The sequence below is a fragment of the Topomyia yanbarensis genome, chromosome 2 (genome assembly GCF_030247195.1).
Source record: "Topomyia yanbarensis strain Yona2022 chromosome 2, ASM3024719v1, whole genome shotgun sequence".
NCBI classification, from domain to species: domain Eukaryota; kingdom Metazoa; phylum Arthropoda; class Insecta; order Diptera; family Culicidae; genus Topomyia; species Topomyia yanbarensis.
Window position 1 is genome coordinate 426,799,028 of NC_080671.1, and position 27,658 is coordinate 426,826,685.

General features: G+C 43.9%; 1 protein-coding gene across 2 annotated transcripts in view; it reads right to left on the bottom strand.

Moving 5' to 3' along the window:
* Positions 1-307: 307 nt before the first annotated feature.
* LOC131685324 (mucin-5AC) overlaps positions 308-27,658 on the bottom strand; it is a 167,186-nt gene continuing 139,835 nt past the window's right edge. Inside the window, exons 4-10 of one of the 2 annotated variants that reach the window (XM_058968974.1) lie at positions 21,908-23,954; positions 21,233-21,567; positions 21,075-21,171; positions 11,246-11,452; positions 10,723-11,171; positions 10,472-10,655; positions 308-10,415 (exon numbers count right to left, since the gene is read on the bottom strand). In XM_058968974.1, the coding sequence (XP_058824957.1) occupies positions 10,365-10,415; positions 10,472-10,655; positions 10,723-11,171; positions 11,246-11,452; positions 21,075-21,171; positions 21,233-21,567; positions 21,908-23,954 (3,370 nt within the window). In that variant the 3' untranslated portion in view covers positions 308-10,364. The remainder of the gene's footprint in view (positions 10,416-10,471; positions 10,656-10,722; positions 11,172-11,245; positions 11,453-21,074; positions 21,172-21,232; positions 21,568-21,907; positions 23,955-27,658) is intronic. The other variant, XM_058968975.1, reaches the window with a different exon arrangement.

The following is a 27,658-nucleotide window of genomic DNA, read 5'->3' on the forward strand; positions in this document are numbered from 1 at the left end:
AACAATTATGCAACCAAATTTAAAAGAATTCAGTTATTGATATTTAGCTGTGGAACATTTTTAGTATCAGTAATTAACGAACACATTATCCGGGAATTTTCATTTTCACTTAGACACGCCATGTTTGATCATTCGTCACTACGGGTACAAAATCACTCCGAATATGACTTAGCCACCAGGGAAAAAAGTTTTCCGCCGGCCCTGTTTATTTGAAAAGATCGGATTTAGAGCAACATAGAGATCGAAAATTCAGAGAATGGAGTTCGGATTGTTTCGGGTTCTTGCTGCAATTAATTAAAACCGAAGGTACTTTTATATAACAGTATTTATTGCGTTCCTATGTTGCAATGCTCACTACCAAAGAGGAATAGTGATCTTGAGTGCATTGCTCGATTGAATGTTTTCCAACATGTAGTATTGCGCCGTTTGTCTAGGCTAAGGAGAGCATCCATTTCGACCAGCTTTAGAAGCTTTATTTTTGTTTGTAACGAACGTAATAGAAATCTGGTTGGGTGAATCGTTTAATGCCACTCAGCCAGGACGGCTTTTCTCCTCTAAATCTAGCTAGTTATGCAGTGATGATTACTATGAACTTGACATGATTGAAAGTTCACCTTGGCCCAAGGTTTTTTTTACTTAAACTATAAATATTGCTCTCTGATCGTGTGACGGGTTTCTGCGGATGCAGCAAAAACCGGAAATCTATCGGTTTAATTTTTTCTCTCAACTCATCGTTCTTATTTCCTAAGAAGATTCTCAGTCCAGTTCAATATACGTCCTCGATGGTTTGTTTGTTCATTTCCTCTAATAGCGTTTGCGTTGAGAATAAATAATTGCGCGTGGTTTTCAAAACAAAAAAAATATCCGCTTGGTAGGAAATTTTCCCTAAACAATAATTATCACAATTTTCTATACAGGTGTACACAATGATAATGATAATAGTTAGAATAATACTAGTAATAATAACATCAGTTTTCAGTAATAATAGTCATAATTATAATAGTCAGTATTTCCTAGCACCACAGACAAAACCAGATATGACACTTCCTTCTCATACGTTTTAAATTTTTCCTAGATCAAGTTTTCCTAATGTTTGTTTTAGTCTGTCATCGTTTTCATCGTTCGTGGTTTTTACACACTTTTACATTCATATTTTTTATGCATATATTTCTTACATCTGTTATATTTAACTAATCAAAACATGTATAACAATTCTTTTAACTGTTCTCCGCGCTTTGAATATTGCAACATTCTCCTAACTAAAGCCTACAAATTACCCAACCTATAACAAAGAAAACTAACCAGTTCTAGTAGGAGTTGAGAGAGAGAGAGGAGCAAGTAAAACGGAAAACCAATTCTTTCTACGACTATCTAGTAACACATAGTAGCTTCTATTTTTATAAGTGTATCATTATAGGTGGTGCATGTTTTTTTTGGGGCGGAAATTGTAGTGGAGAAAATTCAGGTTTGTTTGATGATTGCACAAAATTTTCACATTTGCTTGTGCCGCTAGTAAGTGTGCGCTAAACGTTTTTAGAGTAAGGGTTTTTTTTTCATATACAAATGTGTCGCCTTTTTTTGTTTGTTTTGTTTTGCTGTGTTCGTCTCGTTTTGTTACAAATTTTAGTCTCTATCCCACTAGAGATTAAAATCAAGTATTATGAGTCGTGGACATCGCTCCGGGGCTGGTGTGTATGTCTTCGGCTATGTGTTGTCCCGCGGTCGCCGCAGATTGAACCACAACCAGATGGCATGTCCTGCATTCGATTTTGTTTGTTTGATTGATTCGTTACAACGGGGTTGATTCGTTTTGAAGGTGGGGGAGATGTAACGATTCGGATATAGGGGAGGCAGTTTACAGCCGAGCGTTTGTAAGATGAGTGGCGTTGCTGAGGCTCGGAAGTCGATGGAATCGGTGGGCACGTTTATTCCAAGCAGTATCACTACGATTTTTAACAAAAATTCATGCAGATGCATGGTGTAAACAAGGGTCATTTGCTATAACGGACATTTGGCATAGTGAGCATTTAGCATAATTTTCAGACCTTTTTAATATCATAATGAGAGTTAAAATAGTAAATATTTTAATTACGACAAAAAGAAAAGAGTATCATAGCAAAAAAAAACAATAGTTCAGCTGGAAGAATTTGTAATTAGGGTAAACAATAGAATTTGTTTAATTTCCTTTCGATCAATCCGTACTCTTTGCCATTTTCCGTACTCTTATTTCAGTTCGAACAAAACGAGGCTTTCTCTTTTCGACTTACGTATAGATCGTGTTTCGCTGGTTGAAACGACTAACAGATTTAAAAAACTGACCAAAAAGAATGTAAGCAAACGGTGAATCTATAATTAATGCAACACTTCCAAACTTGCCTAGTTTCTCTTTAGAGTGGATTGTTTACATCCGCTCAGTAGTGCAGTTGTCAGTGAGATTCCGGTCGAGCTGGAAGAAAATCAGCAAACTGCTCGCGTGAACCAATGAATATACATCATTCGACCGTCTCAAGGGTCCTCCAAAGGTTCCAAGCACGGATGACAGTAAACCACAAGCTAGGAGCTCGACGAAAACTGGGAATAACGCCACAAAATAACCTACAGAGCGCGGATTGCTTATTTAAAGCAAAATCCACAGAGATTCCCAGATTGTGACGAATCACAACGGAGTGTTGCCAGAACGCGCACTCTGAAACTACTCGACGCGGGTCCATATTATTAGCTCGAATCAAAACTCGCCGAAATGTCAATTGACGATAGGTTCATCCGGAGTGTTCATTTGTGCTTACCTTTTGCTAGCGTTGCCAATTTTATTTTGTGTCCAGCACCCAATTTGGCTACGCCACATCGCTTTTGCGCGTGCTGTCCGACTTCGCTACCGCTCAGTCGGACTTAAATTAGGGATAGCCCCTATGTTTGAGTAAGCCGGGCAAACGAGTGGATCACAGATTCGCTTGCTTCCGACGGCGGGTCGGTGGCCACCTCGCCCGGGCCTCGGTTATGCGGCTAAGCCGCATCGAAATGGTACCCCTTAAACATTCTAACTTGAATCGGTTGTGTCACCGGAGCCGGAATACGAATTAGATCCAGCCAGCATTCCGGCTGAGTTAAACTGGGAAGTTTAGTAAAATTTAATCTGGAAATAAAATTTTTTTGGCAACGCTCCAGCACCCCGTTGATTTCACCACCTGGGCGCCAGATTGACGATATGAAATGAACTTTGTTTACTTTCGACAAGTTTTGATTCGAGCCAACAACTTCCAGCCACTCGACGCTGTCAACAAAATACCGGTACTGCGTCACTAATAATTAAACCAACATAAAGGGAATTTTTAAGCAGTTACCGGGGCAGGAATATTTCGATGGTAACGGAGATGTTTGCTGTGGATGACCATTTCAAATGGAAGGGACTGTCGAAATTCGCTTAGAAGTATCTGATTCGGCGAGCCGTATTAACTTGTGGCAAACGTAGTGAATTCGTGACTAAAAGCCCCACACACGGTAAGATTTACAAAACTGAGTGGCTCCAAAACGAGCTTTTTGAGACAAGACAATCAAAAACCTTTTTTTGCGTAATTTGGTGTTATGCCGCTATTCCAAAATCGTACAGGAGTGGCGACTAATTCGGTGGGTTTTGTGCCGAAAGACACGAGCCTCAACAAACTGTTCTGAACTCCGTCCAATCGAAACCCATTGGGTCATGATGCAGCGCGAACTTCGGAAGACCAAAGGAGTGGCGAAGGACGAAAAGGAAATGATGAGGAAGTGAAAACAATTGAAAAAACGTACGGAAATCGACTGTACAGGCTTTTTGATTCTGATGGTGGGTGTCAAACGCAAATGTCTAGCATTTTACTCACGCTCATTGTAAAGTTTAACCGGCGTATGTAAGCTGAAACAAATTCTACTGAACTACTATAACACTTTGGTTCAATTTCGATAACTATAACAAGTTTACCAATCAATTTAATCTTTGAAGAATCTGAATTCTTGTTACATCTTAATGTATCTGTTAGCCCTGAACATCGTATGATTTAAGAGCCTAACGACGTGTTCAGGGTATCATCCAAACAATATGTCACTATATGGGTTGAATGTTTTTTACAGGTCTTGTTTGATTGGAATAACACTGACAGATAAATGGTAAACAAATGATTGTGATGTCGAGCCTTATTCAGGGAGAAAGGGATAATAATCTAAAAAGAAAAAAGCAGTTTTTTCACACCGTTTGTTAGATATTTATTAAAATCAATCACCAGTTCTGTAACAATATTCTACATAAGCTGATTGATTTTCACGATGATCTAACAAACGGTGTTGAAAAAATTGCTTTTTTCGTTTTCGTACCAATGTTCGTTCCTCCTTAAGTTCTGGTCAGAACAAACATATTAACTACCTTGGACGACATCATTATCTGGAAAATAAGTTTTCTGGCAACGCTTCAGCTCTAACGATTTCGCCACCTGATTGAACTTTGTTTACATTTCACGTTCCTGTCATTGACTTCTTGTCGGCCGCTCTTACGAACACTAATGCAGTTTCTTGGTTGAAAACAATACTTGAATACTTTACGGTGACATCACAAATGAACTTGAGTTATCATTTTTGACAGTTCGCTTGTACTGTGTACATGGACTTTGAAAAATTCTTTGCAATTTGCTTCGAGCGAATCTAAAGCCGTGTGGTGTCCGGCGGGCTGAAATCTTTTTGCACTATTTCAACCAAGAATAGAACCTCTGGGAACTGCTCCCATGTCGTAAGAGGCGACTAACAACATGCTAGGAGTTCCTAGGCCGAGGTTTTGCTCCGTACCGAAGACTTAATCTGGACGGACCTTAAGGTTTTCCATATTACCCTCTTTCCAGTCTGTATTTAGTGAATCACTGACATATACTCACCTTTTCTGATTCGCCTTTCTTGATTGTGTACCAACGTTTTAAGTTTCTTCTGGCGGTTGTATATTAGCCGTAAATGACGAAATCTAATTCTACACTAAGTAACAGAATATATTAATATACCGGCACTTCCACGCCAAGGTTTAACTTCCAAAGCTTTGGTTTAAAAACCGTTTTTAAAAAATGGAAACTTTCATGTAGGAAATTTATTGAATTGGCCTAAGATGGAGCTGTCGAATTTCACAAAAAGCTTTTTATGTTGCAAGTGATCTGTAGTTGTGTTAAATTAGGTATTTTTCTATTATATTTGAAACCGTCTACCGACAAATCTACATTTACGAATACCTCCAAAAGTGACTTCTTGAGGTCTCATGAAGGCCTGACACTAGCTTTATGATACTGTTGCTTTTCTAAACAGTAATAAAAATCTCAACATTCAAGAACTTCACTTTGTCAGAAAATGTAGGGCCATCGGAAGCTAAAACTTCGTAAAATCGCACTCCTGGTCCTTTTTTCAGTGCAGTACTCTACGTCACTCGTTCAAATTTGCACCGCTCTTATGGTAGTCGGTATTTGCTAGTATTACTGTTCTCCCATCCATTCTGGTAGTCAAACGGTGGGATAGCAAAATTCTTACAAGTTTCCTATCTCATGCCTCCACGCGAGTCTAAGTCTATTGATGACATTTGGTCCTTAGACCGCAGAATGAGAGGGTGCGAACAGAATGAGAGGGTGCGAACAGATCTAGTCGAGAAAACATTGCCGTAAAAATGAATAGTTGATCGGAAATTAGCCCCAATACGACTAATCTGACTAGTATCTATGAACACGGGTCAATACGTATTGAAAATTCGCCGCGTCTGTTTTTATGAACCTAATTTAAAGCTCCGTTATTGCTAACAAGCCCGTGCATCAGGTTAACAATCCTTTATATTTCCCTTCAGTGTTCGGTTTTATCGCCCGTATACTTGTATTCCACAAACAATCCGGTATGGAAAATAAAAAATACTTTCCTTGATTTATAACATCTCGCGCTATTTTTGCCAGTATAATATGCTGTCACTTGGTAGTTTTCAAGCCAATAAATATATCGTAGAGAAGAAGTAGCGAGTTCTGTCCAAATACTGTTGCAATAAATAGTGATCCGGCCCATTATGCAGATAAGATTAGCTTTTCCAGGCAATACTCCCACGATCGGCTGTGTGGAGTTCAAATTGTTTTTGTTTAGGGAACATAGTATACTCTCGGTAGCCGGCTGCCCAGAGTTTAAAAATAACCAAAAACTAAACAAGATCATCTCTTTTTCGAGTGATCGTGCACTCGAAGACTAACTAAACAACTACCTAATAAAATATGCTTTACAGGTCGCATCGTTTGCTTGGAGCGAATCCTAGACCTGATACCCTTCCAAACCACCAACTCCGCGACACCTATGGAAGAGTCTGATGAATCGTCGTCCTTCCGTTAAGTAGGTGGAGCATCAACACTTCCCGTCTACCTTATCCTTTATCCTTCCCCGTGAACGATGGAGATGGGGGCGGCCGGCAATGATGGCTATCATGCTGTTGAGGTTTTAATATGGGTCGGATTGGTATGAATTCCTACTTACCACTTCCTAAGCAACTCTTATTAGATAATCAGCAGTCAAACATGATGAAGTCAGTGTGCAATCCGCCAAAATCATCGTCACAACGCAACGCAACGCAACGCAACGCAATTTGCTTCGAGCGAATCTAGTCGTCCGCCAAATTTTTTTACGTCCATGTAAACAGTACTAGTGAACTGTCAAGAAAAGTGAGGTTAACTGTGTCAGTAAAGAACCTAATTTACATTTGCCGTCTTTGTTTATTGTTTTCCACCAGCTAGTGATGTAGTAGTTGTGTCATGCGACATGTACGCACACGAGCCGTAGAAAGGTCTATAGGTGGAGAAAAACAAATCGAAAATAGATTTTCAGTCGGATTGGATCGGATTGATAGAACCTGACCAACTGGTATTGTGCGTTTCCGTAATAAGTTTTACAGCAATACAGAGCATTTCAACACCTGTTTCAAAGTTTAAGTTGCCTGACAGTTTTACATATGACAGCTGGAGAAAAACAAACTTCTCAAGTAGTGTGTGTGAAATGATTTGCAAAGAACTCTAGACATTTTCAAAGCTGGTAGAAGGCATTTGAATTTTTCCGATGCAGCTAACGGTAAATATACGTAATCGAACTTTGTTTGCAAATTAAATAAGAGATTTTATAAAATTGAATTATCACGACTACACCTTCCATTGAACTACCTTGATCCCTATCATTTTGCTGTGATAACTGTCAGAAAAGCTAACCCACGTGGCTAGGAAGATCGGTAGTGTCAAACCGAGGGATTGCCCTTCCTATGATCATTCTCAGGGATAGACTGTTCCAACATCAAATTATGGTCTTGTCAAACTGCAAATGACGTGAAAACCCAAGATGGTACCAGATAAGGTACAGGCATACGTAAAGCAAGAGTTTTGGTTTTACGATTGGCAAGATGGACATTGCGTAAATACTGATTCACTTCGCAAAAAAGAGGTTGATAAAAACGAAATTAATTAAAACAATGTTTTGAATATAGAAACTAGTGCTTTCAGCCTCTCAAAGCGTTTGCCTTCAAAAATATTATTGTACACACATGCATGCACCTTATGCAGATTATCTTGAATCTGTTTTGCGTTTGTCAAATCTTCCACTCTTCTTATTCTTATCCGGAAACGCTCTTTTTCCCTTTGGGGCAGACCCTCGTGTCAAACGAGCACATGTTTACATTTTCTTAGAAAATCGTTTGAAATTCATTCTGAACTTTTAAAGGTTGAACATATACATTGTTATATTTAGAAAGATGAGCTCTATCGGTTTAAGAAATAAAAGGATAATTTTATTCTTCATTCAATGATCAAATTGAAAGAAAGAGAGTTACAACCGAAGGTGGTGTACGGCTGGATGTTGTTGCCCCGAATCAAAATTTGTCGAAAGTAAAGAAAATTTATTCCATAGCGTCAAACTGGCGCCCAGGTGGCGAAATCTTTGGAGTTCAACGGGGTGCTGAAGCGAAGCCAGAATTTTTTTATTTCCCTGATTAAATTTTAGGGGAACTTCCCAATGCTGGCTGGTTCTAATTAGTATTCCGGTTCCAGTGCCAATCGATTCTAGTTAGAATCGGTTGTGTCACTAAAGTCGGAATACGCATTAGAACCAGCCAGAATTCCGGCTCATTTCTGGTTGAACTTTACTGGGTTCCGGTAACAATCCGATGCGCTTTAGGAATGTAAACCAAGTTCATTCTGTAGTGTCAACCTAACGCCCAGGTGGCGAAACCGTTAGAGTTCAACGGGGTGCTGGAGCGTTGCTAGAAAATTTGCATTTCCTAGATTCAATTTTAGGGAATCGATACACTCCAGGAACCTCTATTTAAGGTATACCAGTGCGATGCCGCTTAGCCGCATAATCGAGGCCTAGTAAAGCGGCTGAGGATCCACCGGGCGAGGAGACCGTCAACCCACCGACGGAAGCAAGTGAATCCACTCGTTTGTCCGGCTTACTAAAACATAGGGGTATCAGATGGAGAATTGAAAACATCGCGTTATATGTATGTTGTCTATACACAGTACTACTGTGTTGGTGTCCTAGATGTCAAATAAGTCAATACGTTTTTTTTTTGCTTATTTTTCATCGGTACTTTCAAAAACATTGTTTGCAAACGACGCGACTATGTTTCTCTGCGAAGCGGGAAAATACATTCCGCGTGGACTACTCTCAGTTTTCGAACCACCTTTCCCATGACGTGATTCTAAAATTAATTGGGAAAGAAGTCTCAAGTGCGAAAACATACTACAAATCCAGCTAAGCAGGAGACTAGGATGTAGAGGTCAACAACCATGGCTTGCCATGGTTGAGAAAATCGTGGAAGAACACGACAGCAAACACGAGTTCGTTCTCGGCGAAAAATCGTACAAGCGCTAAGGATAACGATGGAGGACGGAGCGGTGGAGGTGCAAATTGAGCTTCCCGAAGATGACACCAACGAACCAATTTCTGCTTTTCTCTTCGAGTACGGTGAGGTTTTCAATGTTCGTGACCTCCTATGGTACAAGCGTAACGGTGCTTTTGAAGGCCTGAAGACCGGTGTTCGTGTTGCGCCGGATGCTGGTGAAGAAGAACATTCCTTCTCTCAATACGATCCAGGGAGAAGATACTGCGGCTTTTCGCATAAATAACGTCACGCTGTGCAATGTGTGTGCCACGTGTCGGGAAACGCATAACGTACCGAACGAGAGCAGTGACGGCGCCGGTGGTTGAGTGATAAGCGTGACCGCCACTCACCTCAATTGGTTTGGGTTCAATCCCAGCCGAGATCGTTGAAATATTTCTGAGGTGAATATAATCTGTTGTTACGCCTTTCTTCGGTAGGGAAGTAAAGCCGATGGTTGAGTTGATGGGTCGATATCTAGTCGAGATAGTGGAGTCATCTCTCGGGTATCGGTGGTTGGCCTTATAGCGGAAATAGACCGACGGGAAATAACTAGAAGCAGAAGAAGAACAAGAACAGTTTTTCGACACAACGATCACTTCTTCATCGCACAGTACACACGATGTTTTAAATACTCCAGACTAAATAGGAGCAAACAAAAATTTGCTCCTGTTTACTCCGGTTTGCTGCCAGAAGTGACGACGGTTCAAGATGACTGTTCAAGATGGGGGTTCCACGCGGAGCTACTGGAAGAAGCGATAAATTCTTTTTTAAACTTTGCATGCACCCATTTGAGCCTTGAGGTTTTAAATGATTTCGAATCCATTTAACAAAGGAAAACCTCCTGATTTCTCGCCGTTCCTATCCTGTTGTATCCGAAATAATAAGGATCGCAAATCCAGTTTAAATAAAATGCGTTGGTAATTATTCCAAAATGTCCGTTATACCAAATGACCAGCACCCTGAGCACCATTCGAGAATATGCCGAATAAGCCTCACTTAGAAATCATGCCAAATGACCCAAACCTGCGACAAAAGCTTACCGCTTGATAGCCGTTTCTATCGCCCTTAAATGAAACCCAACGCCCCGATTCCAATCGACTTCCGGACCTCGATGCCATTCCAAAAATAGAAAGCCTGCATAGGACGGAAACCAGACTGGTAGACCAGTTGAAATCTCTAGATTTGATAGTCTCCTACTACTAGCAGACATCCGACTGCTGGATACTACGGAGAAGCCTCGCTAATTGTTCCTGCTTTGTTTTCTTTGCTCACAATACATTACGGGTTTGCCGTTTTTTTGGTGTATGTAGGTATCGGCTATGAGTGTTTCCGCTTGCCGTTTGCTTGAGTTTAAACTATTTGATTGCACTTTCGTCGTTCGGACCTTGTTTTTTGTTTGTTTGTGTAGTGTGTTCAGCAAAGCGGTTTTTCTTTTCGAATGTACTCACAATACTTGATTTTAAATGAGTCGTTCTCATGTTTCTATCGTCGGCCCCGTTAGCTTGGTAGCGTAAACGTTGGCAACCTACAACAAAAACATTTTAGTTTTGATATTTTTAACCCAGAATGCATCACACATACCCTGTAGATCAGCTCGTACTGTTCCCGCGTTCTCACGGCACTAGCTCGGCCCCGCCGTACGTAATATACGATATGCGGAATATCAACAGTCCGCGGCGGAATCTCGACAGCTCGCAGTGCCACGTCGCACGCGACAATCGTTCCGGTGCGGCCCGTTCCAGGCGAACAATGCACCGTTATCGGTCTGAGGGAAAAGAACAAAACAAAAGTAAACTTCCATTTCCAGAAAAAACACCCGCCTCCCCACTCACCCCTGTGTTCGCTGCAGCGACTTGTGCTTATCCATCGTTCCCCCGTTGGACACGATGCTGTTGGGCGCTCCGCTGTCCGTCGTCGTCGTCGATTTGTTGTTGTTCGAGCTATCTACACTATTGCTACCTACCGCTACTACACTAGAATCCGTGGCACTACCGTTGCCTGCCGCCGTTGGCGTCGGCGGATTGTCACTTTCGGTACCGTCCTCTTCAGCGATGCTGGTGATTCCGACCGGTGCATCGGCCATCTCGTCCGGTGCCAGACGGGAATAGCTGCGAGCCTCCAATAGCATCGCGATGATGGAGGACTCATCGATGGGTACGCCGGTATCCGGCCACTGATACCAGAAGTGCATGATCTCCCGCCAGGTGTTCGTTTGCGTGTTACGCAGATGCACGGTTGAGATGGTGTACTTTTCCTTGTTCTCGCGGTTCTTCAGCGTAAGCTAAAATGAAACACATATGACACAGATATATCGACGTGTTGAAGTTGGTTAGTTATTGTGATTTGTGGGCCTACCTGGAAATCACCGAAGGTCCGATTGTTGTCCAGTACGACCGAGGGAGGCAGATATTCGGCGCACTTCTCGACACCATTCTCGCTCAGATCGGTGGCCATGATGATGACCTTGGAGTTCTGCTCCCAGATCATGCGCCAAAAATCGTTGATGGTGTTCTCCATCGGAGCCTGGCAGGCGATGTAGTAGTTGCTGGAGTCTTTCGGTCCCTGGGGAGAGAGAAATTGTAAATTGGACTCATTTCTGGCAAAAATGCTTGCATTAAAAAAGAGACCGCTTTTTCATGCGACTATATCTCCAGCTGGCGGTGAGTCCAACGGTGAATCATCAATAATTATAAGTAGGCTTTACATATACAGAAAAAATTGACAGCGCTATCAGTTTGTTTACAGCAGCTATGGCGAAATAAGTGATGCAACTGTGTTCGGTGGTTTACTGCCGGCTCCACCCCGAAGCGAAGAAGTACTCCATTGAAGCGCACTTTATATCGGCCAGGTAAAGCCGAGCGCCCATATACAAGATCCGGGTACTTCTGAAGAAATGCAAGAGCATCGAGCGCAAGCCGGGTTTTGGCCATACGACGGTTTTGCTTGACCGGAAGGTGTAGCAAGCGCTGAAGCGGAAGACGGAAGGAACATGGCGAAATCCTTCCACGGCTTGAGCCGGGAGGTCGATGTGACCGGCCAAACAGTCAAAAAGTGTTTGGCTAACATGGGTATCGTCATGAGTCGGAAGTCGAGGCTCGCCGTTTAAGAGAGACAAGCGGCCACCCAATAGCAGCGACTGATGGTGCTCGTCTAGAATGTCTTCCCTGCGAAGTGCAACATGGTTATGATCACGGCTGACGAGACGTATCTGACACTCGATAGCAATAATTGACAGGGGTTCCCAGGAAGGAGGTGAGCAGCGACGGAAAGTACATCTCTCGTACGTAGTTCTCAAATTTAGTGCCCGTTTTTCTTGGGCCTGACAACCAGTTAGAAGAGGAAGCCAAATCCGGTTATCTTTTCTTCGTAATTTGCCGTCAACGGGGAGGTGTACAGCATGAAGTGCTTACCGGGATTTGCAATCTTCATTAAAAATGACCGCCCAAGGAAAGATGTCGTGTTCTGGCCGGATCTGGCATCATCACATTATGCGAATTGGAAATTTCAATTTGATATCAGACTTCACTCGGATTGTGCCCTGCTTGCCGGTGGCCAACTGTGAACTTGTCGTTTGTTATTAATAAGAAAGGCTACCTTTGCTGTTGCTTCTGTACAGAAATGCTTATCCAATCTAGCGCCAAACATCAGACATCGCGCTTTCTCTACAACCGTACGGATCATTCGTTCAGCATGCCCGTTCTGTTCTGGATTGTAGGGGACTGTAGTTTCACGGTGAATGCCATACATACTTCTTTCCATTGTCTGTACGGAGTCGCTTTAACTGTTTACCAGTTTGTTTTTCCGCTAATGTCTTGAAGGCCTTCAAGCAATCCAACACTTTCTTTTTGGAGGTCAGGAAATATACAAACAACTTTCGACGGACATCGTCGATAAGTGTCAGGAAATATAAGCTTTCTCCTAGAGACTTACCCTCCATCGGTCCGCACAGACGCTTGCTCTAGACCCTTGTTTGTTGAAGGGCCGACGATGACGCTTTCCCCACAGACATGTTACACATGAGGGCATCGCTGCATCACTAAACTCAATTCCTTTCACCATAGCTCGAAGCTGGATCAGTCTCTGCGCGTTTGAGTGCCCGATCCTATAATGCCATAATACCGCATCGTCTTTGGCATGTTCTGCATACGAAACCTGCTTGCGGCTCAAGCAAAAATTTGTGAAGTCGACTCTCGCCCGACAGTCACTATCTCTACGCTATCCTAACGTACTTCACAGACGTCCTCCAGCAAACAGTATGTGATAGCCTTTACTTCAGATTTTGCTCACGGACAACGAGTTAATTACCGAGTCTGGAATACACAAAACATTATACATCGTTAGCCAACATGATACGCCTCCAATGTCTGCTTCAAGCTGCACGCCTTCACTAGCAACGTCATGAAGCGCCGTACTGCTACACATGTGCGAACTTGCTTCGGAGTCAAGTATCCAATCCAACTCCATATCGTGTATTTTTTTAAAGATTCCCATTGCCGCATGTCGCTTGACCTGCTTGTCTGTTGAATCATTCTGCTGGAATTCCGAAACGTAGTGCCTCAGTTATTTGCAATTCATTTATTTTTAGTTCTTCGCTTTTCGTTGCTGGCTGTAAAAAGCTTCCGCGTGCCTGGATGCTTTTGGTACAATACATTTTAACATCCTGGAGAATTTCGACTTTTACAGCATTCGCCTTTATTCCTGTCCCAGACGCCTCCAGGTTCGTGCATTTCAGGTAACCCCATCAGCAACAAACTGGTAAACTATGTATCATCAACCGTGAAACCAACTTCCGACAATTTGTGTTTGATTGACAGCAACTTGCTGACATATTCTTCCACCGACGAACAATTAAACAAACGTATGCGGATCATCTCATCAACCTGGAATGCATGGTTCAAATTCGTCCAGGCCTGCTTCGCTATTTTAGCACTTTAGCCTGCTGTCATGCACCGCCAAAACTCTGGAAAGAATGGTCAACCGGCGACTACCTAGGTGGCCAGAAGACCACAAACTTCTTGATTCACGCCAGTTCACCTTCCATAAAGGATTCGGTATTGGAGCCCACCTAGGATCCCTCGGGGAAATACTCGACAAGGTCATATCAGAAAATCTACACGCCGACATCGCAATCCTAGATGTAGCAAAACATACAACACAGTGTGGCGAGAAGGCGTGTTTAAAGACCTTAAACAATGGGATCTGCACAGAATACTCAGCACATTCACCCAGCATTACCTTAACAACCAACGCTTCCGGGTCTGCAGGAGTTCTGTGAGTTCAAGGCCCTATCGCAGGAGTTCTATGAGACCTATGGAGTGCCGTACAGCTCAGTGCTTGCCGTGATGTTTTTTCTCATCAGGATGAACTCGCTCTTCGCAGCGCTACCGGGAGTTATCTAGGTGTTCGTTTGCGTCGACGACATCATCCTGGTGCCCCTGGGAAAAACCATCACACGCGCCGTCGGTCGATGGGCACTCGCAACATATCCGCCGAAAAATGCGGCATCACCCACTGCTGCGGCACACATCGCCTAGCGAACTTCAGACAAATCCACCTCAACGACACCATGGTACCTTTTCGGAAGAAACCAGTCATTCTCGGAGTCACTCTAGACAGGAAACTCACGCTGATGCTTCACTTCCGACGAATCAAAAAAAGACTGCGAAAGCAGAAAGCGGCTGGGCCGCAGTGTTTGCTTGTCGCCCCAAAAACAACCGTAAAACGGAACTCAACATCGGACGATCCTTAATAAACAGCAAAATTTTCTACTGGATCGAACAGCCGTGCCGAAACTCAGAAGGGCTCTCCACCGCAGACGAACCAACCTTAATTTTAACCGACTGCTTGTCAGACCTATAGGACATCGCATCAGAAACTTCAACCCACCCATTCCCACCGAGACCAACTGATCACACTGTGTTGAAACCCTGGCCACTGTGGCATCAGAGGGAACATAGCTCTAATCGGCGAACGTGCCCGAGCCCGACATATATGCAGAATTCAACATGAGCCTGAGAAACGGATTCACTAACCACTGGCGGGGATCCCGAGGCCACACACAGAAGGTCTGGGGATATACCGAATGCTGGTCTGACCGTGCCAGTTTGAAAGAACAGCGAATACTCTCCTAACTCCGGGTGGGACACACGAGAGTTACTCACGCCCACACCATCTCTGCACCGGAATGTACCGCATGCAACACCCGACCCTCTGTTGAACACCTCATATGCAACTGCCGGGAGCTCCGAAAACAGAATGATCTGACCAATTCAATCCGAGACATGCTGTCCAACGACCCGATCCGGGAGGAGTTACTTCTTCTACTTTTAAAGGGCACCCGCCTACACGTCCGCATCTGAATCAATTTGATCAAATGTGGACCTCTGCCACACCTTCGCCGGCATCAAGAACTGCCATAGGTGGCCAATGTGGTCAAAGCTACTTTGATTGGTCATTAGTGATCTAGACCCGCAAATCTAAGTGATTTTGCACCCATTTTAATATGTATTACATCATTCGGTCATAATAAGGGTATAGTCATATCAGGCTTTCCGCAGCCCTCACCAGTCAACTACAATCAATCCCAGCACTAGCGGAACGCAACGGACTGTGGGCCCTCTTTCACCCCCACCTCCCCCACCGGGTGCTGAAGAGGTCTCTCACGGCCCAGATCAGCTAAGACCGAACCCTCGAAGACAACTCAATAGAGAAGCGACGATCTAAACTGAAACAACCACTGTCACACTAGCGATGGGTCTTCTGCCACGCCATGCAACGGCCATGGCCATGTAAGAGCACCATAAACCGAAATTCTTTTCCAGAAAATTCTCACCTACCCCCAAAACGGCCCAGAGCAGTCTAGACCAAACCCTCGAAGGCATCTCAACAGAGACACACCACAGTTCGTCGTCAGTATGCTTTCCGTCAAGGCATGGACACCGAAACCTCGAACCCCTGGGGGAGGTACTGGGAGCGGCAATGGTGGATGCTGTAGTCAATCCTCCACTGCCTCCACAGATATTGCAACGCTCGACATAATCAAGGCCTATAATATTGTCTGCTGAGAGGAAGTCCGTCAATATCTCCAGCGCTGGGGGATCTGGAGGAACCTCGGTCCCTATGTTCAGCGTTTCCTAACAAACCGAAATTTTTGAGTAGGGGTTGGACGCAGCCAGTTATGGAATATTTATTCATTTACAAAAGCCAAAATTGTATTAAACCCATTTTTGCATAAAGTGCACAAGACCTAACACACAATTAGATTTCATTTTTGGGCTTCGAATACATCTCGTCAAAAACTAGCACTTTGGGGCCAAGTTAGATGGCGTATCTAAACTTGTCAGCTTATGTTTTTGCTTCCCGAGACTAGAACTAGCCACTTGCTTTGTGCTTCATATATACCCTGTGATTGTTTGGATATAGTGTCTAAGTAGTACTAATTTGGGTGGTATTTTGGACACCTCGTCTAACTTGGCCCCAGGTTTGTGCCAGTTACTGACGAGATGAATTTTAAGGCAGCTCTTCTGCCGTTCATGCACAAATTGGTTCAATCCAATTTTCCTTTTGAGAATAAATAGCCGCAAGCCGTTTGGTTCCCTTGCCAAACAACAAGCGTTCGTTTTCGCTTTTTCGTCAGTAAATCAGAGCTTCTGTCTTTGCTTCCCACGACATCACTCAGGACTATCAAATTACTTTAGACGTCATATATATCGTTGACTATTTGCATATAGTGTCTAACAAGTGCTAATTTGGGTACTAGTCTAGTTTGGCCCCAAGTTGATGCTAGTTACTGACGAGATGGAATCGAAGCACAAAAATCCAATTTGGCAGCCAATTATTTCCGGAAGAGAACAGCATACCCCAGATATTGGTCTTGTCGGTCACTTTATTTCTAGTAAACACACTGCCGACATAGTATTGCTCATAACAACGAATACGACCGACAGGTTTCGAGTCGAATCGAATCCGAGTCTCTTCTATCGGGCATACGATAGGCCAATACGTATAGACGATACCGTTATCCTGTGACCCTAGAATACTTGGTATTACACTGGATCGATTGCTCGTATGCCTACTTCAAAACCTCAAGAGGTCAGTGGTGTAGTAGTGGGCGGGTTGCGGACAAACCCCCATCCAAATATTTTAATGAAATTTGAAAAATATGAACGTGTTCAAAAAAAAATTTGCGTAATACTTTAAATACTAAATACTTCTCCAAGTTTCATTTGAAAAAGATATCTTCTGAGAATATTTATTTGTAGTGAAAATTGGTGACAGGCCTTGGCACATACCGATCGGCTCGTTATGGAGGCTAGGTCTACCGTCGAGAACTACAACGAGTAGATCACGGCGAAGCGGGGAGCTAAATGGTTTCTGGTATCGTGACAAAACTGGGAGCTAATTGGTTCACGAAACGGCCATCGGTACCGAGAGAAATTCCGCCACATTTTGTAGTCCTTCACTGGTGGCGAAGAGGGACTGGAGAGTGTGCGAGAAGCATCCCCTTAGCGACCATCTCAGGTAATTCCGTATTGGCCAACGGAATCCTGCTACTGCACGGAAAAGGATGATCGAAAAGCTAAGGTGAAAGACGAAAGCCTTGAACAAAGTTCTTTTTCTTGAGTCATTTCGGCCGGACAGCGGGCTCAAGGACGTTGGTTTGGCTGACCTAACAAGAATGATTGTGACGGCTTGTGACGTTAGAATGCCGCGAAAACTGTAGTCACGCAGTAGACGGCGACCAGCTTACTGGGTAAACTAGTAGCTCGGTACGCTACACGTTGCCTGTCTCAGAGCTAGAAGGCGGGCTCAGAGAGCAAAATCGGAGAGTGAGAGGGGAGCGCAAGGCGACGTTTCGGGAAGCTAGGGCCGCTTTAAAACGGAAGATCAAGCATAGCAAGCTAGTTTGCCTTAAGGAGCTGTGCTTTTAAAGTAGATAACTGGGGGACGTATACCGAGTCGTGAAGGCAAAGATGATGGTCCATCGACGCCAGCTGAAATGTGCTCTGGTAAGCTAAAAATGATCGTTGAGGGTCTTTTCCCGAAGCACGATCCAACTACCTGGTCACCGATACCGTACGGCTATGAAGAAGGAGCAAGCACAGACGAGTTGCCAACAAGTGACTAACGACGAGCTCAAAGAAGCGTCGATGCGACTAAAATCAAAGAAAACCCCCGGTCCGGATGGAACACCAAACGTGGTGCTGAAAGCTGCGCTCGTCGCATATCCGGACATGTTCAGGGTGGTGCTGCAGAAGTGTCTAGCTGAAGGCAGTTTCTCCGAAATGTAGAAGGTACAGAAGCTGGTGTTGCTACCAAAACCAGGGAACACACTTGGAACACTCCTGGAAACAATTATCCTTAACAGGCTGACGAAATGCACGGAGGGTGAGCACGTTTTGTCCAAGATGCAGTTAAGATTCCGCAAAGAAATATTGACATTGGAGGTAATTCGGACAATGCTCGTGAGTACTGAGAAGGCATCTAAGCAGAAGCTAAGAGGAGATCGATACTGCGCTGTAGTTACGATAGATGTGAAGAATCAACAATGCCAGCTGGGAAGCCATCGCCATCACAGCGGGCGTTCCCAGGTTCGGTTAGAGCACGGACCAAGGACTTGACACTGCCGCTGCCCAGGAAATAGTTGGTTTCACGGACGTCGTGTCACTAACGGTGACGGGTGAGCCACTAGATGTAGTGAAGGTGTCGGTGACGGAAACAATGGACGCGATCGAGAACTGGATGAACGGAGTCAAGCTGCAGATAGCTCACCACAAAACGGGGGTGTTGTTGGTTAGCAACTGCAAAGCGGATCAGAGGATGCAGATCGACGTCGATGGCATCGAGAGTTATAATCGACGACCAGCTGAGCTTCACCAACCACGTCGACAACGCCTGCGAAAAGTCGGCGATGGCAACGAACGCAATAGCGAAAATCATGCCAGACGTCAGCGCCCCGACAAACAGCACGAGACGTCTCCTATCTAGTGTTTCTTCATCGATACTGCGATATGGTGTACAGAACAATATCGTCGTAGGCAGTATACGTTATCGCCTGGATAATCGCCATTTGCATCACCCGGTGGAGGTTATCAAGTGGTACAATCGAAGGAACACCTGAAACGTAGGAAGATGGTGAGAATTGATTCGATGACGATGCGGCACTAGGAATGGGACAATATGGAGCAAGGAAGGGAGCCCCACCGGCTAATTCGAAACCTGTTGACGTGGGTCTATAGAAAGCACGGAGAGGTGAACTTCCATCTGACACCTCCTGTCGGGCCACGGCTGCTTCTAGAAGTATCTTCATCGGTTCGAGGATGCAATCATCAATGTGCCCGGAGTGTGTGAGTCTAGGAGACGCCGGAGCATGTGGTCTTCGAATGTCCAAGGTTCGAAGCGACGTGCAGGGAGCTGCTCGAAACGGGAGGGCTACCATCAACCCGGATAATGTCGCCTACAGAACAAGCGACGAAAACACATAGAACGCGGTCAACAGAGTGGTGATGCTGATCATGATCGCCTGACAATTGAAATGGCGTGATGAACAGCGAGCAACGGTTTCGGGAGAGCAATTACCTCCGGGAAACTCCGCAGGATTAGGATGGATTCACGTCAAGGATTAGGTAAGTAGACTGCGACAGACCACTGAGTATGGGTTGGCGGGACACCACGCTCCATCCGGAATCGCCGCTCGACACCTAGCTGATTGGCTTGGTTTCGGGAGAACTTCTCTCGCCGTGGAAGTCTCCGTCCGAGTAGGCCATGTCCATCGTCGGGGACTAGACTACGGCCGCCATAGGCTCTAACCAATGAGGTTCCAAAAGTAACGTCTTACTCAACTTCCAAAGACAGTGGAGAAACTCACACTACTACCTTCATGATGTGAAGGACAGTACAAACTGGGTGGACCAAGACAACTAGTTCAAGAAACGAATACTTTCCATATTAAGGGCGGGATATACTAGGATTAGTCGTATCCATACTCTATCCCGAATCGAGCCCCTTATGACCGTTGAATAGCTGATTGTCAATTGCGTGGAACTTGTTGATCTTCGGCGAGCACGTGACCTACCTGGGTGGTCTCTCTTCAGGTTTCTCCGAGCAAGTTAGAAGGTTTTCCGCAAGGTCATCTCTCGAACTCTGCTATGTCCGGTACGATGTTGTAGCAACCCTAGTGAGCTGTATCTACACTTCTGATTTCTTGCGCCACTTTCATGGTTGCTGACCTCGTCGGTGTCCGTACTCTCCGACCGGTTCTCTGCATTGTTGGTCCCTTCAGCCTTCCGTACAAACTTCTTCGGATGACGCAATGACGTACCTTTTCCGCTGAATGTTCTGGAAAACCCCTCTTGGGGATCAGCTACCGATTTTGTCTTCTATGCGCTGTTGACCATTAGTAGTTCTTTAAAATGTTTCTCTACGAAGAATATCTGATCCTAATGATACGATGATGATACCTTTCCGCAAGCTGCTTCACACGGTGTCATAGTGAAATCCAAGTTAGGTGGTGTTGGCTAACGACCCAAAAGTAAGTGGAGACCAGTCTTCCCAAATAAACATTGTACGCAATGTTCGCTTTGGTTCTGTGCTCATATTGAACCCACATTTTGTGAACGAACTCGAACACGCTATTTCGTACCAAAATACGTGCACATGTTCGTCTACACAACCGAACACCATGTACGTACACGGTGTGCGTACACCAGGCGAACACACAGGTGCGTGGCGCCAGTTTTCTCTTTCTCACTCTCAGCTTCACTAGCGTTGACTTTTTTTTTGCTTGTGCGAATCGTTTTCGTGTGCGCACCCGATGTGCGTATACGGGTGTTTAAACTAGAGTTTGTACATCGTTCGCTTGGGTTTGATGTTGAAAGCGAACCTGTACATCGAAACGAAGCATATTTGAGGTTGAACGCGTGCGCGAAATTTTGTACACAGGTACAAATTTGTCGATGTTCATGGGAAGTCTGTTGGAGGCATTCAAAGATGCCAAATTACACGATACTATCTAGCTTTCCCTGATAAGACAACACCATCAATTCAGCTAGCGGACCCTCCGCACTGACCGTGAATGTTAAATAGTATGTGGCCTACAGATTTTTAAGGGCGAACGACCTTGACGCTTAAAGCCTCAATGAACAACAACAACAATTAACAATGACAAAATCCCCACTCCAATTACCTTGACAAAGTTCGCATTGATGTACTCCGTTTTCTCGTCATCGTTGATGCGTTTCAAATGCACTCTCGTTTCCGGCAGTGGTACTACATTTGCGTATCTAGAATAAACATAAAGTACATCTTACTGCTGTAAAACAATCCAACCGACCGCCAACTTACCGATTCTTGTCTTCGCATCCGTCCGGCACCTCGTCGGCCCGTGCCGTTACGTTCGGGATTTCCTTGAATTCGTCGTACATGGCAGTTTTGTTCTGGATGATATTGGCCAGCTCAGCCACCGTAAGTGGATTCGTTTTCAGTCCGGGATCCTCAAAGGCCGAGTTCCCGTACGATCGTTTCGACATGCGCATCGTGTTACCCTTCCGCCGTACACTGTTGTAGACGGACACGTTGTCCAGACTGTAGGCATCGAGTCCCACCGGGCGGCAGCGCTGTCCGTAGGAAACCTGAGCTTGCCGTTTGCGAAGTAGCACCTGTAATTGCGGATAGTACAACTGATCAACGAGAGGGTTGCCCTGTTCGGTTCCCGTTGGCGGGGTGGTCAAAACCGGCTATTTACACTATGTGCACGCGCTCATACATATAGAGTCGTAGGATAGGAGGTGCATTGTTATTGAAACTAGGGAGATTATTGTGCAGATCTAAACTACAAATCACACTACGTTAGTACTACGGGGGTAGGTAAACTGTCTAGGGAGAAAGGAAAATCACACATTTGGACACGGGAAGAAACAGTTGGTCAGGAAAGTCTCTCTCATACACGTAATTTTGTCGTCGTCTAACGGATCTAGCATCCTGTAATAGGTATGCTGCGTTTCGATAACGAATACTCACATACGCCGCAACCAGTAACAGCAACAGTGCCACACTTAGAAGGCTTGCAACGACGGCAACAACAACACCACTTCCTCCTTCCTCTTCTTCGGCCTCGGGTGGTACTTGATCGGTTGGTCCCTGATCGAGAGGCGAGTTCGACGACGACACGGATGGCACATTGTTGCTGGCCGCCGAAGAGTTCACCTCGACGTAGTCTTCCTCGGTGACTGATTCATCTTCCGACAAATCGGTGGTGGTTGACAGGCGACTGATTGATCGACGCGTTGAGGTGCTTGGTTCAGCAGTGCCATCCGGTTCGGGTGAAGCCGTTGGTTCCGGCTCTGGGATCGGGCTATCGGTGTTTTCCGGAACGGTATCGTAGACATTTTTTTCGTCTATCAAAACCGGTTGGTTACGATTTGTGAGCACTTCAGCCGATACGGTTGGTTCGGCGGCTAGATCGACTTTGTTGGTTGTCTCCGCAGCTGGGCGAAGCTCTACCACCGTCGGTACAATGGTGGATTGTTGCGGGATGATGGTATCGGTAACCCTACGAATGTTTTGCGTAGTTGGAGCGGCGGTAGATGTTGTCATGATTATTTCGTTGTTGGTTTGAATCAAAGCATTCGGATCCACTTCTGGTGAAGAGTTGTCCTGTTCGTTACTAGCCCTGTTGGTAAGTTCGTTGAGCAGTGGTACATTATCTTCGGTAGTTGTTACTGAAGCTATTGTGGTGGTGATTTTTGCCACTGTAGTTGTCATTGGAGGTACTGTTTCCTCTTCAGGTCTAGCCGTAGTGGTTGTAATCGGTGCCGGAGTAGTAGTAGAAGTGGTCGTGGTTGTGGTGGTGGTTGTAGTACTCTTCATAGGTCTTCGACCCCTGGTACGCATGGACTCGAATCTCGTAACCATCATAGATTCTGTTGTTGTTTCTATTCGTTTCATTATCGGAGACACTGGCGAATAAGTGGTCACAGGAATATCTTCCAAGGTAGTGCTAGCCTCGATCTTGCCAGGAGTTGTACGTCTAGGGAGAGCGAACTTTTGGTTTTCGTCTACATTTTCGCTGACTTCATATCCACGGGTGGGTCTCATCGTTGTCACGACCGGAGCTACCCTGACGTTGAAAGCTGTAGTTGTTTCATGGATGAAATTTGTTAATTCTGGCCGTTTCGTAGTTTCGATTGTGATCTTATCACGCTCTTCAAACTTGAAGTCTTCAAGTTCATCAACCTCTGCTGCAGGAGTTGTAGAAGTCGTAATGACAGCAACATTCACTTTGGGCGCTTCTGTTACTAATTCTGTGGTCGCTTCCGGGATTACCTCTGTTACAGCAGAAGTGAGTCTGTTCTCCTCACTCAAAGCATCAAAGTTTCCTGAAGTCTTATTTGCGTACTTCCGCCGGTCAATCAGTTCGGCCTTGAGATCCACTTCTCCACTGGTTGGTCTCACATATGAACCGTTGGCAAAGTCAGCATCCTGAACAATCATAGCCCAGTCCATCAACTGCTTCAGTGTGTTATTTGCAACCACATTCTCGTTATCATCGCGTACTACCTCCACGGCTTCCGCAGCCGACTGTCCGGTTTTACTAGACGTTCGCTCAACAATCCGCATACCGGCCAAAGCCCACGCAGCTCCATTGATGTCATTATCCTCGGTCGCCCCAAACTGATCCAAAAACTTACCTTTCTTCCCCTTCGTAGTCAACCCACCGGTTTGGTTTCGCACCTCGTTAGAAACTACCTCGTAATCGGTGCTCTCCACCTCGGAACGGTCCAACCGTACCGTTCGGTTACTTTCCACCGTATGGTTTTGGCCTCCGATGACCGGGGAATCAGGAACGACAATCTCGTTCGTTTCGGCTATCGCCGCCGCCGCCACCGGTAGTTCGGTTGCCTTTTCCTCGAATACAAGCGATTCCAGGGTGGTGGTTGCTTCCCAAATGCCAGCCGGAAGCTCCGTCGTGACTTCAGCGGATTGTTCCGCGAAGAATTGTTCCCGTGCGGAACGGGATTCCCCAAGCGAGATGCCACCATGGGAGTAGTTTGATGGGGAGATGTATCTGCAAAAGGGAGTTGAAAAACAGAATGATTACATTCATAGTCGAGCGAATTTGCGTTCAAGCTTTCACTTTCTTTAAATACAATTAGCTTCATTGAAGGTCACTTTCTCGCTTCCAAAAAAAACGAAAACAACCACACAAACCATAACCATAAGGGAGAAAAACAAAACATTATTCGAATTTTCCCGAATCGGTAGGTAATGAACAAATTGTCCGAAAACAGCGAAATGTTTAATTGCCTCCCCCTGTCTGACCCCGCATACTGAACCAATCAGATCGAGTTCATCGGAGCTCATTTTGATGGGGGCCTCCTTCAAAACTGGCTGGAGTCTAATGAAGATGCTCAGGTGGAAAAAAAATTAAAGACCTCTCAAATGATACCGCATCAGGTGTTGGTCGGTGGGCGCATTGAGGCACGTTTTGTTGGCCTAGGTTGGCATCAATTTCACTCATCACGTGGATAGCCGGAAAGTTGAACGAACGAACATTGAACTGGCTGAATCTACAACTAATGTTGGCGCGGGGTCAGTTCGCTCCGCCGATAGATAATCTCTTTGTGTTCAATTTCCTAATCGCTGAACGTTGCTATACGTGTAATTTGGACCGACGCAGCATTGTGCGTGGTTATTTTCTCTGGTACAGTTGAGAGTATGCGAGGAACGAATGCGAGAAGGAAATTGGTCAAATACGGTAGTTTGTGCCAATTTCTCCACAATAGATACAGAAAATAGTCTTAGGTAGAAGAAAAACGTTTTGGAGTAAAATCAATTTATTTATTTTCGAAAACCGATTTTTTTTATTCGGAGGAACATTACTTCATTGGGCTTGAGCTTAAGTGGTTATGCGCACCTTTAAACTGTGAAAAAATCAGTAGGCTTCGTCTTCTTTAACCCCTTCATGGCCATGTTGTTTGTGGACTACAACATTTTTAAACTGCTATAATTTTTGATTGAAGCAAGATTTGGTCCCATAAACAAGTAAGGTTAATAAATGTGACTATTGCCTTTCATTTGAGTATTAACAGTTACAAAGATCAGCTCTAGAACTGTAGTTATTGCAATTATTCTGATGGGATTTCGATGAAGCAGTGCTGCCAGCAACAGTTTACGTTGACCTAGGAAAATTAATTTTTCATATATCTTCGATATGTTGCAATATTATTGAAAACTGATGATACTTTTCATTTTAGACTGACTTTGGCTACGTTTTCCCCGCAATTGGACTATTGCAAATATTCTAGGAGAATTGTGTTGACCTTTAGAAGGTAAAAATTGAGCAGCTTCTAGCACTGTGAGGGAAGCACTTATCTTTATGAAAAAAGCTTTTATTAAGCATTTCTTAATCTCACCGTTTTCAAGGAAAAATAGTTTTGAAATCCTACATGCACTAGAAAAAAGTTGGGCATGAAAGGGTTAAAGTGCAGAGTACGAAGTCGATTTTATAAATTTTTATATAAGATGGTAAATAAAAATAACTTTATTAAATGAATTAACAGGTCCCATATATTTTATTTTTATTCAATTTCCATGTAATAATGCCACGATTTAACGCAATTTTCTCAAATTTTCAGGGTAAAATATTGAAAACTGAGCGCTTGACACTAAATTTCCGGAGGCGCCTCGACGTGAAGATGTTTTGTGGCGTACATCATAACTCGAAATCTACTGAACCAATCGTTTGGAAATTTTGCACAGTTCTTCTTAACATTATTCTCCGGGTAAGGATGGAAGCTCTTATTGATTTTCTCGATTTTTGAATTTTTTCTTAGCATTTTAAAGCCAAACATCCGATTTTCAGTAAAATATCGGTTAACATGTTATTTTTTTTCGAGATTTGTCCTACTGAAGCTGTAGAGCTAGGGTCTCGGCAGAGCAGCCCGTCAGAATCACTCGCTACAATTGCAGACGAGACTGCAAATGTCACCCACTAAAACACTATTTAAGGGACCACTTCAATGAAAGACATACACTGACAGCGGAAGTATTCTAGGAACACTGTTGGATTTTGACAAGACACGTTGAGTACAAAATCAAGGGTTACTTTTGAAAATGTCTTTTGTAATAACCCATATTCATAACATCCATGCAAAATTCAGCCGGAAGATAAGACATAATTCTAGCTGGTTCCAGTTAGTATTCCGGATCCAGTGGCACAACCGTTTCTAATTACAATCAATTGTGTCACTGGAGCCGGAATACTAACTAGAAGTAGTCCGACTGGATGCTCAGCAAATATGAAAATGTTGTACACGCTAGCACACAAACTTTATAATTGACATTTTCTATTATTGGTAGATATAGAAATCCAACATCGTTTGAAGGTACTGCAAATATACAGAACAATTCCAGGACAAGTTCTGATTCTCCTCCTTCTTATAATCCTACCTATTCACGTCTGGAAGCTATGACAACTGGCTCATGGGACCAGTGCTATACCAGAATTACTCTTTCCAATTATTTCGCAGCCGATTGTTGCTTGCCATACAAACCTAAAGTCTAAAGTGCTGATGTCCTTTACTGTCTCAAGAAGTCGTCACCAAACAACTCGGCTCATGCCCGTACGTCTTCAATCACAAATAGCATGAAAATTTTGCAAAACGTATTCATTCTGGTCAATCTTTCTTGGACGCTGCACCTTTATCTGTGGAGCCCATTTCGCGAACTTTTTCTACTTGGTTCTTATTAGACATTTCGAGCACACTGCAGCGACGGATGGGGATGATGGGATATTGTGATTCGTTGATCATACACCGTCTCCTTGTTTCGTCATCTATGAACTCCACCATAAACGGTCTACAATATCTTCCGCATGAAAATTTTGGTCCTATATTAACTTAGTCTAGGTTTTGTGGTAGTATTTGATAAGAATTTTGTTGATGATATCTTTTGCGCACTCGAGATATTTTTCACTTATGAAGTTGTATCTCAATCATCAACTGATTTCTGCCAAACAACCTGTAAGTGATTTAGTTTTTATTTCAAGGTCCATAAGCATTGTTGGTTCGGCTTGAGAACTGATTTATGAAAATATCGTATATCTGACACCTACAGATTCAACTGGAATAATATTGGCCAATGCATCAAAAATCGTATACAGGAACTAAAATTAATTTCATTTGGAACTTGATTGGCTAATCTCTTAAGAATTCGAGGATATCTGGACAATTCCAGGTCCTCTGTTCAATTCAATTCTCGTTCATTCAATAAGTATAAATCTCGGTCTCGTACCGCATTGAATTTTAGAAACAATAATGCATTATTATAGAAGCTTGCTAAGTGGCTTATGAATTCAAGAGAAAAGCTTTCTTCCTTATCCCTCCAGCTGACGCGTCATTGTAGGGGAGACTGAGGAGACTTGATACCCGGGGAGACTTGATCCCATCATTGTAACTCAAAGGCGGATCAGAATACATTAATCGAATATACAAGAAATTTGCGCAGCTTTATCTAAACATAAGTTTCTTTAACACAAAAAAATAAATTGGACATGTGTTACCGAATTTTTACCGATTCAAAGAAAAAAATGTCAGGAGAACTGAAGATTTATTTTCTAAATTTTCAAACTTTTATATAATTGATAAAGTCACCCACTATATACTATACTTTTGCATACAGAATTACAGGAGAATGCCAATTATATGAATACGTTATGATTGAGCTGATTTTTTTGTTCAACTATACTTGTACTAAAGTTTGCTGAAATAG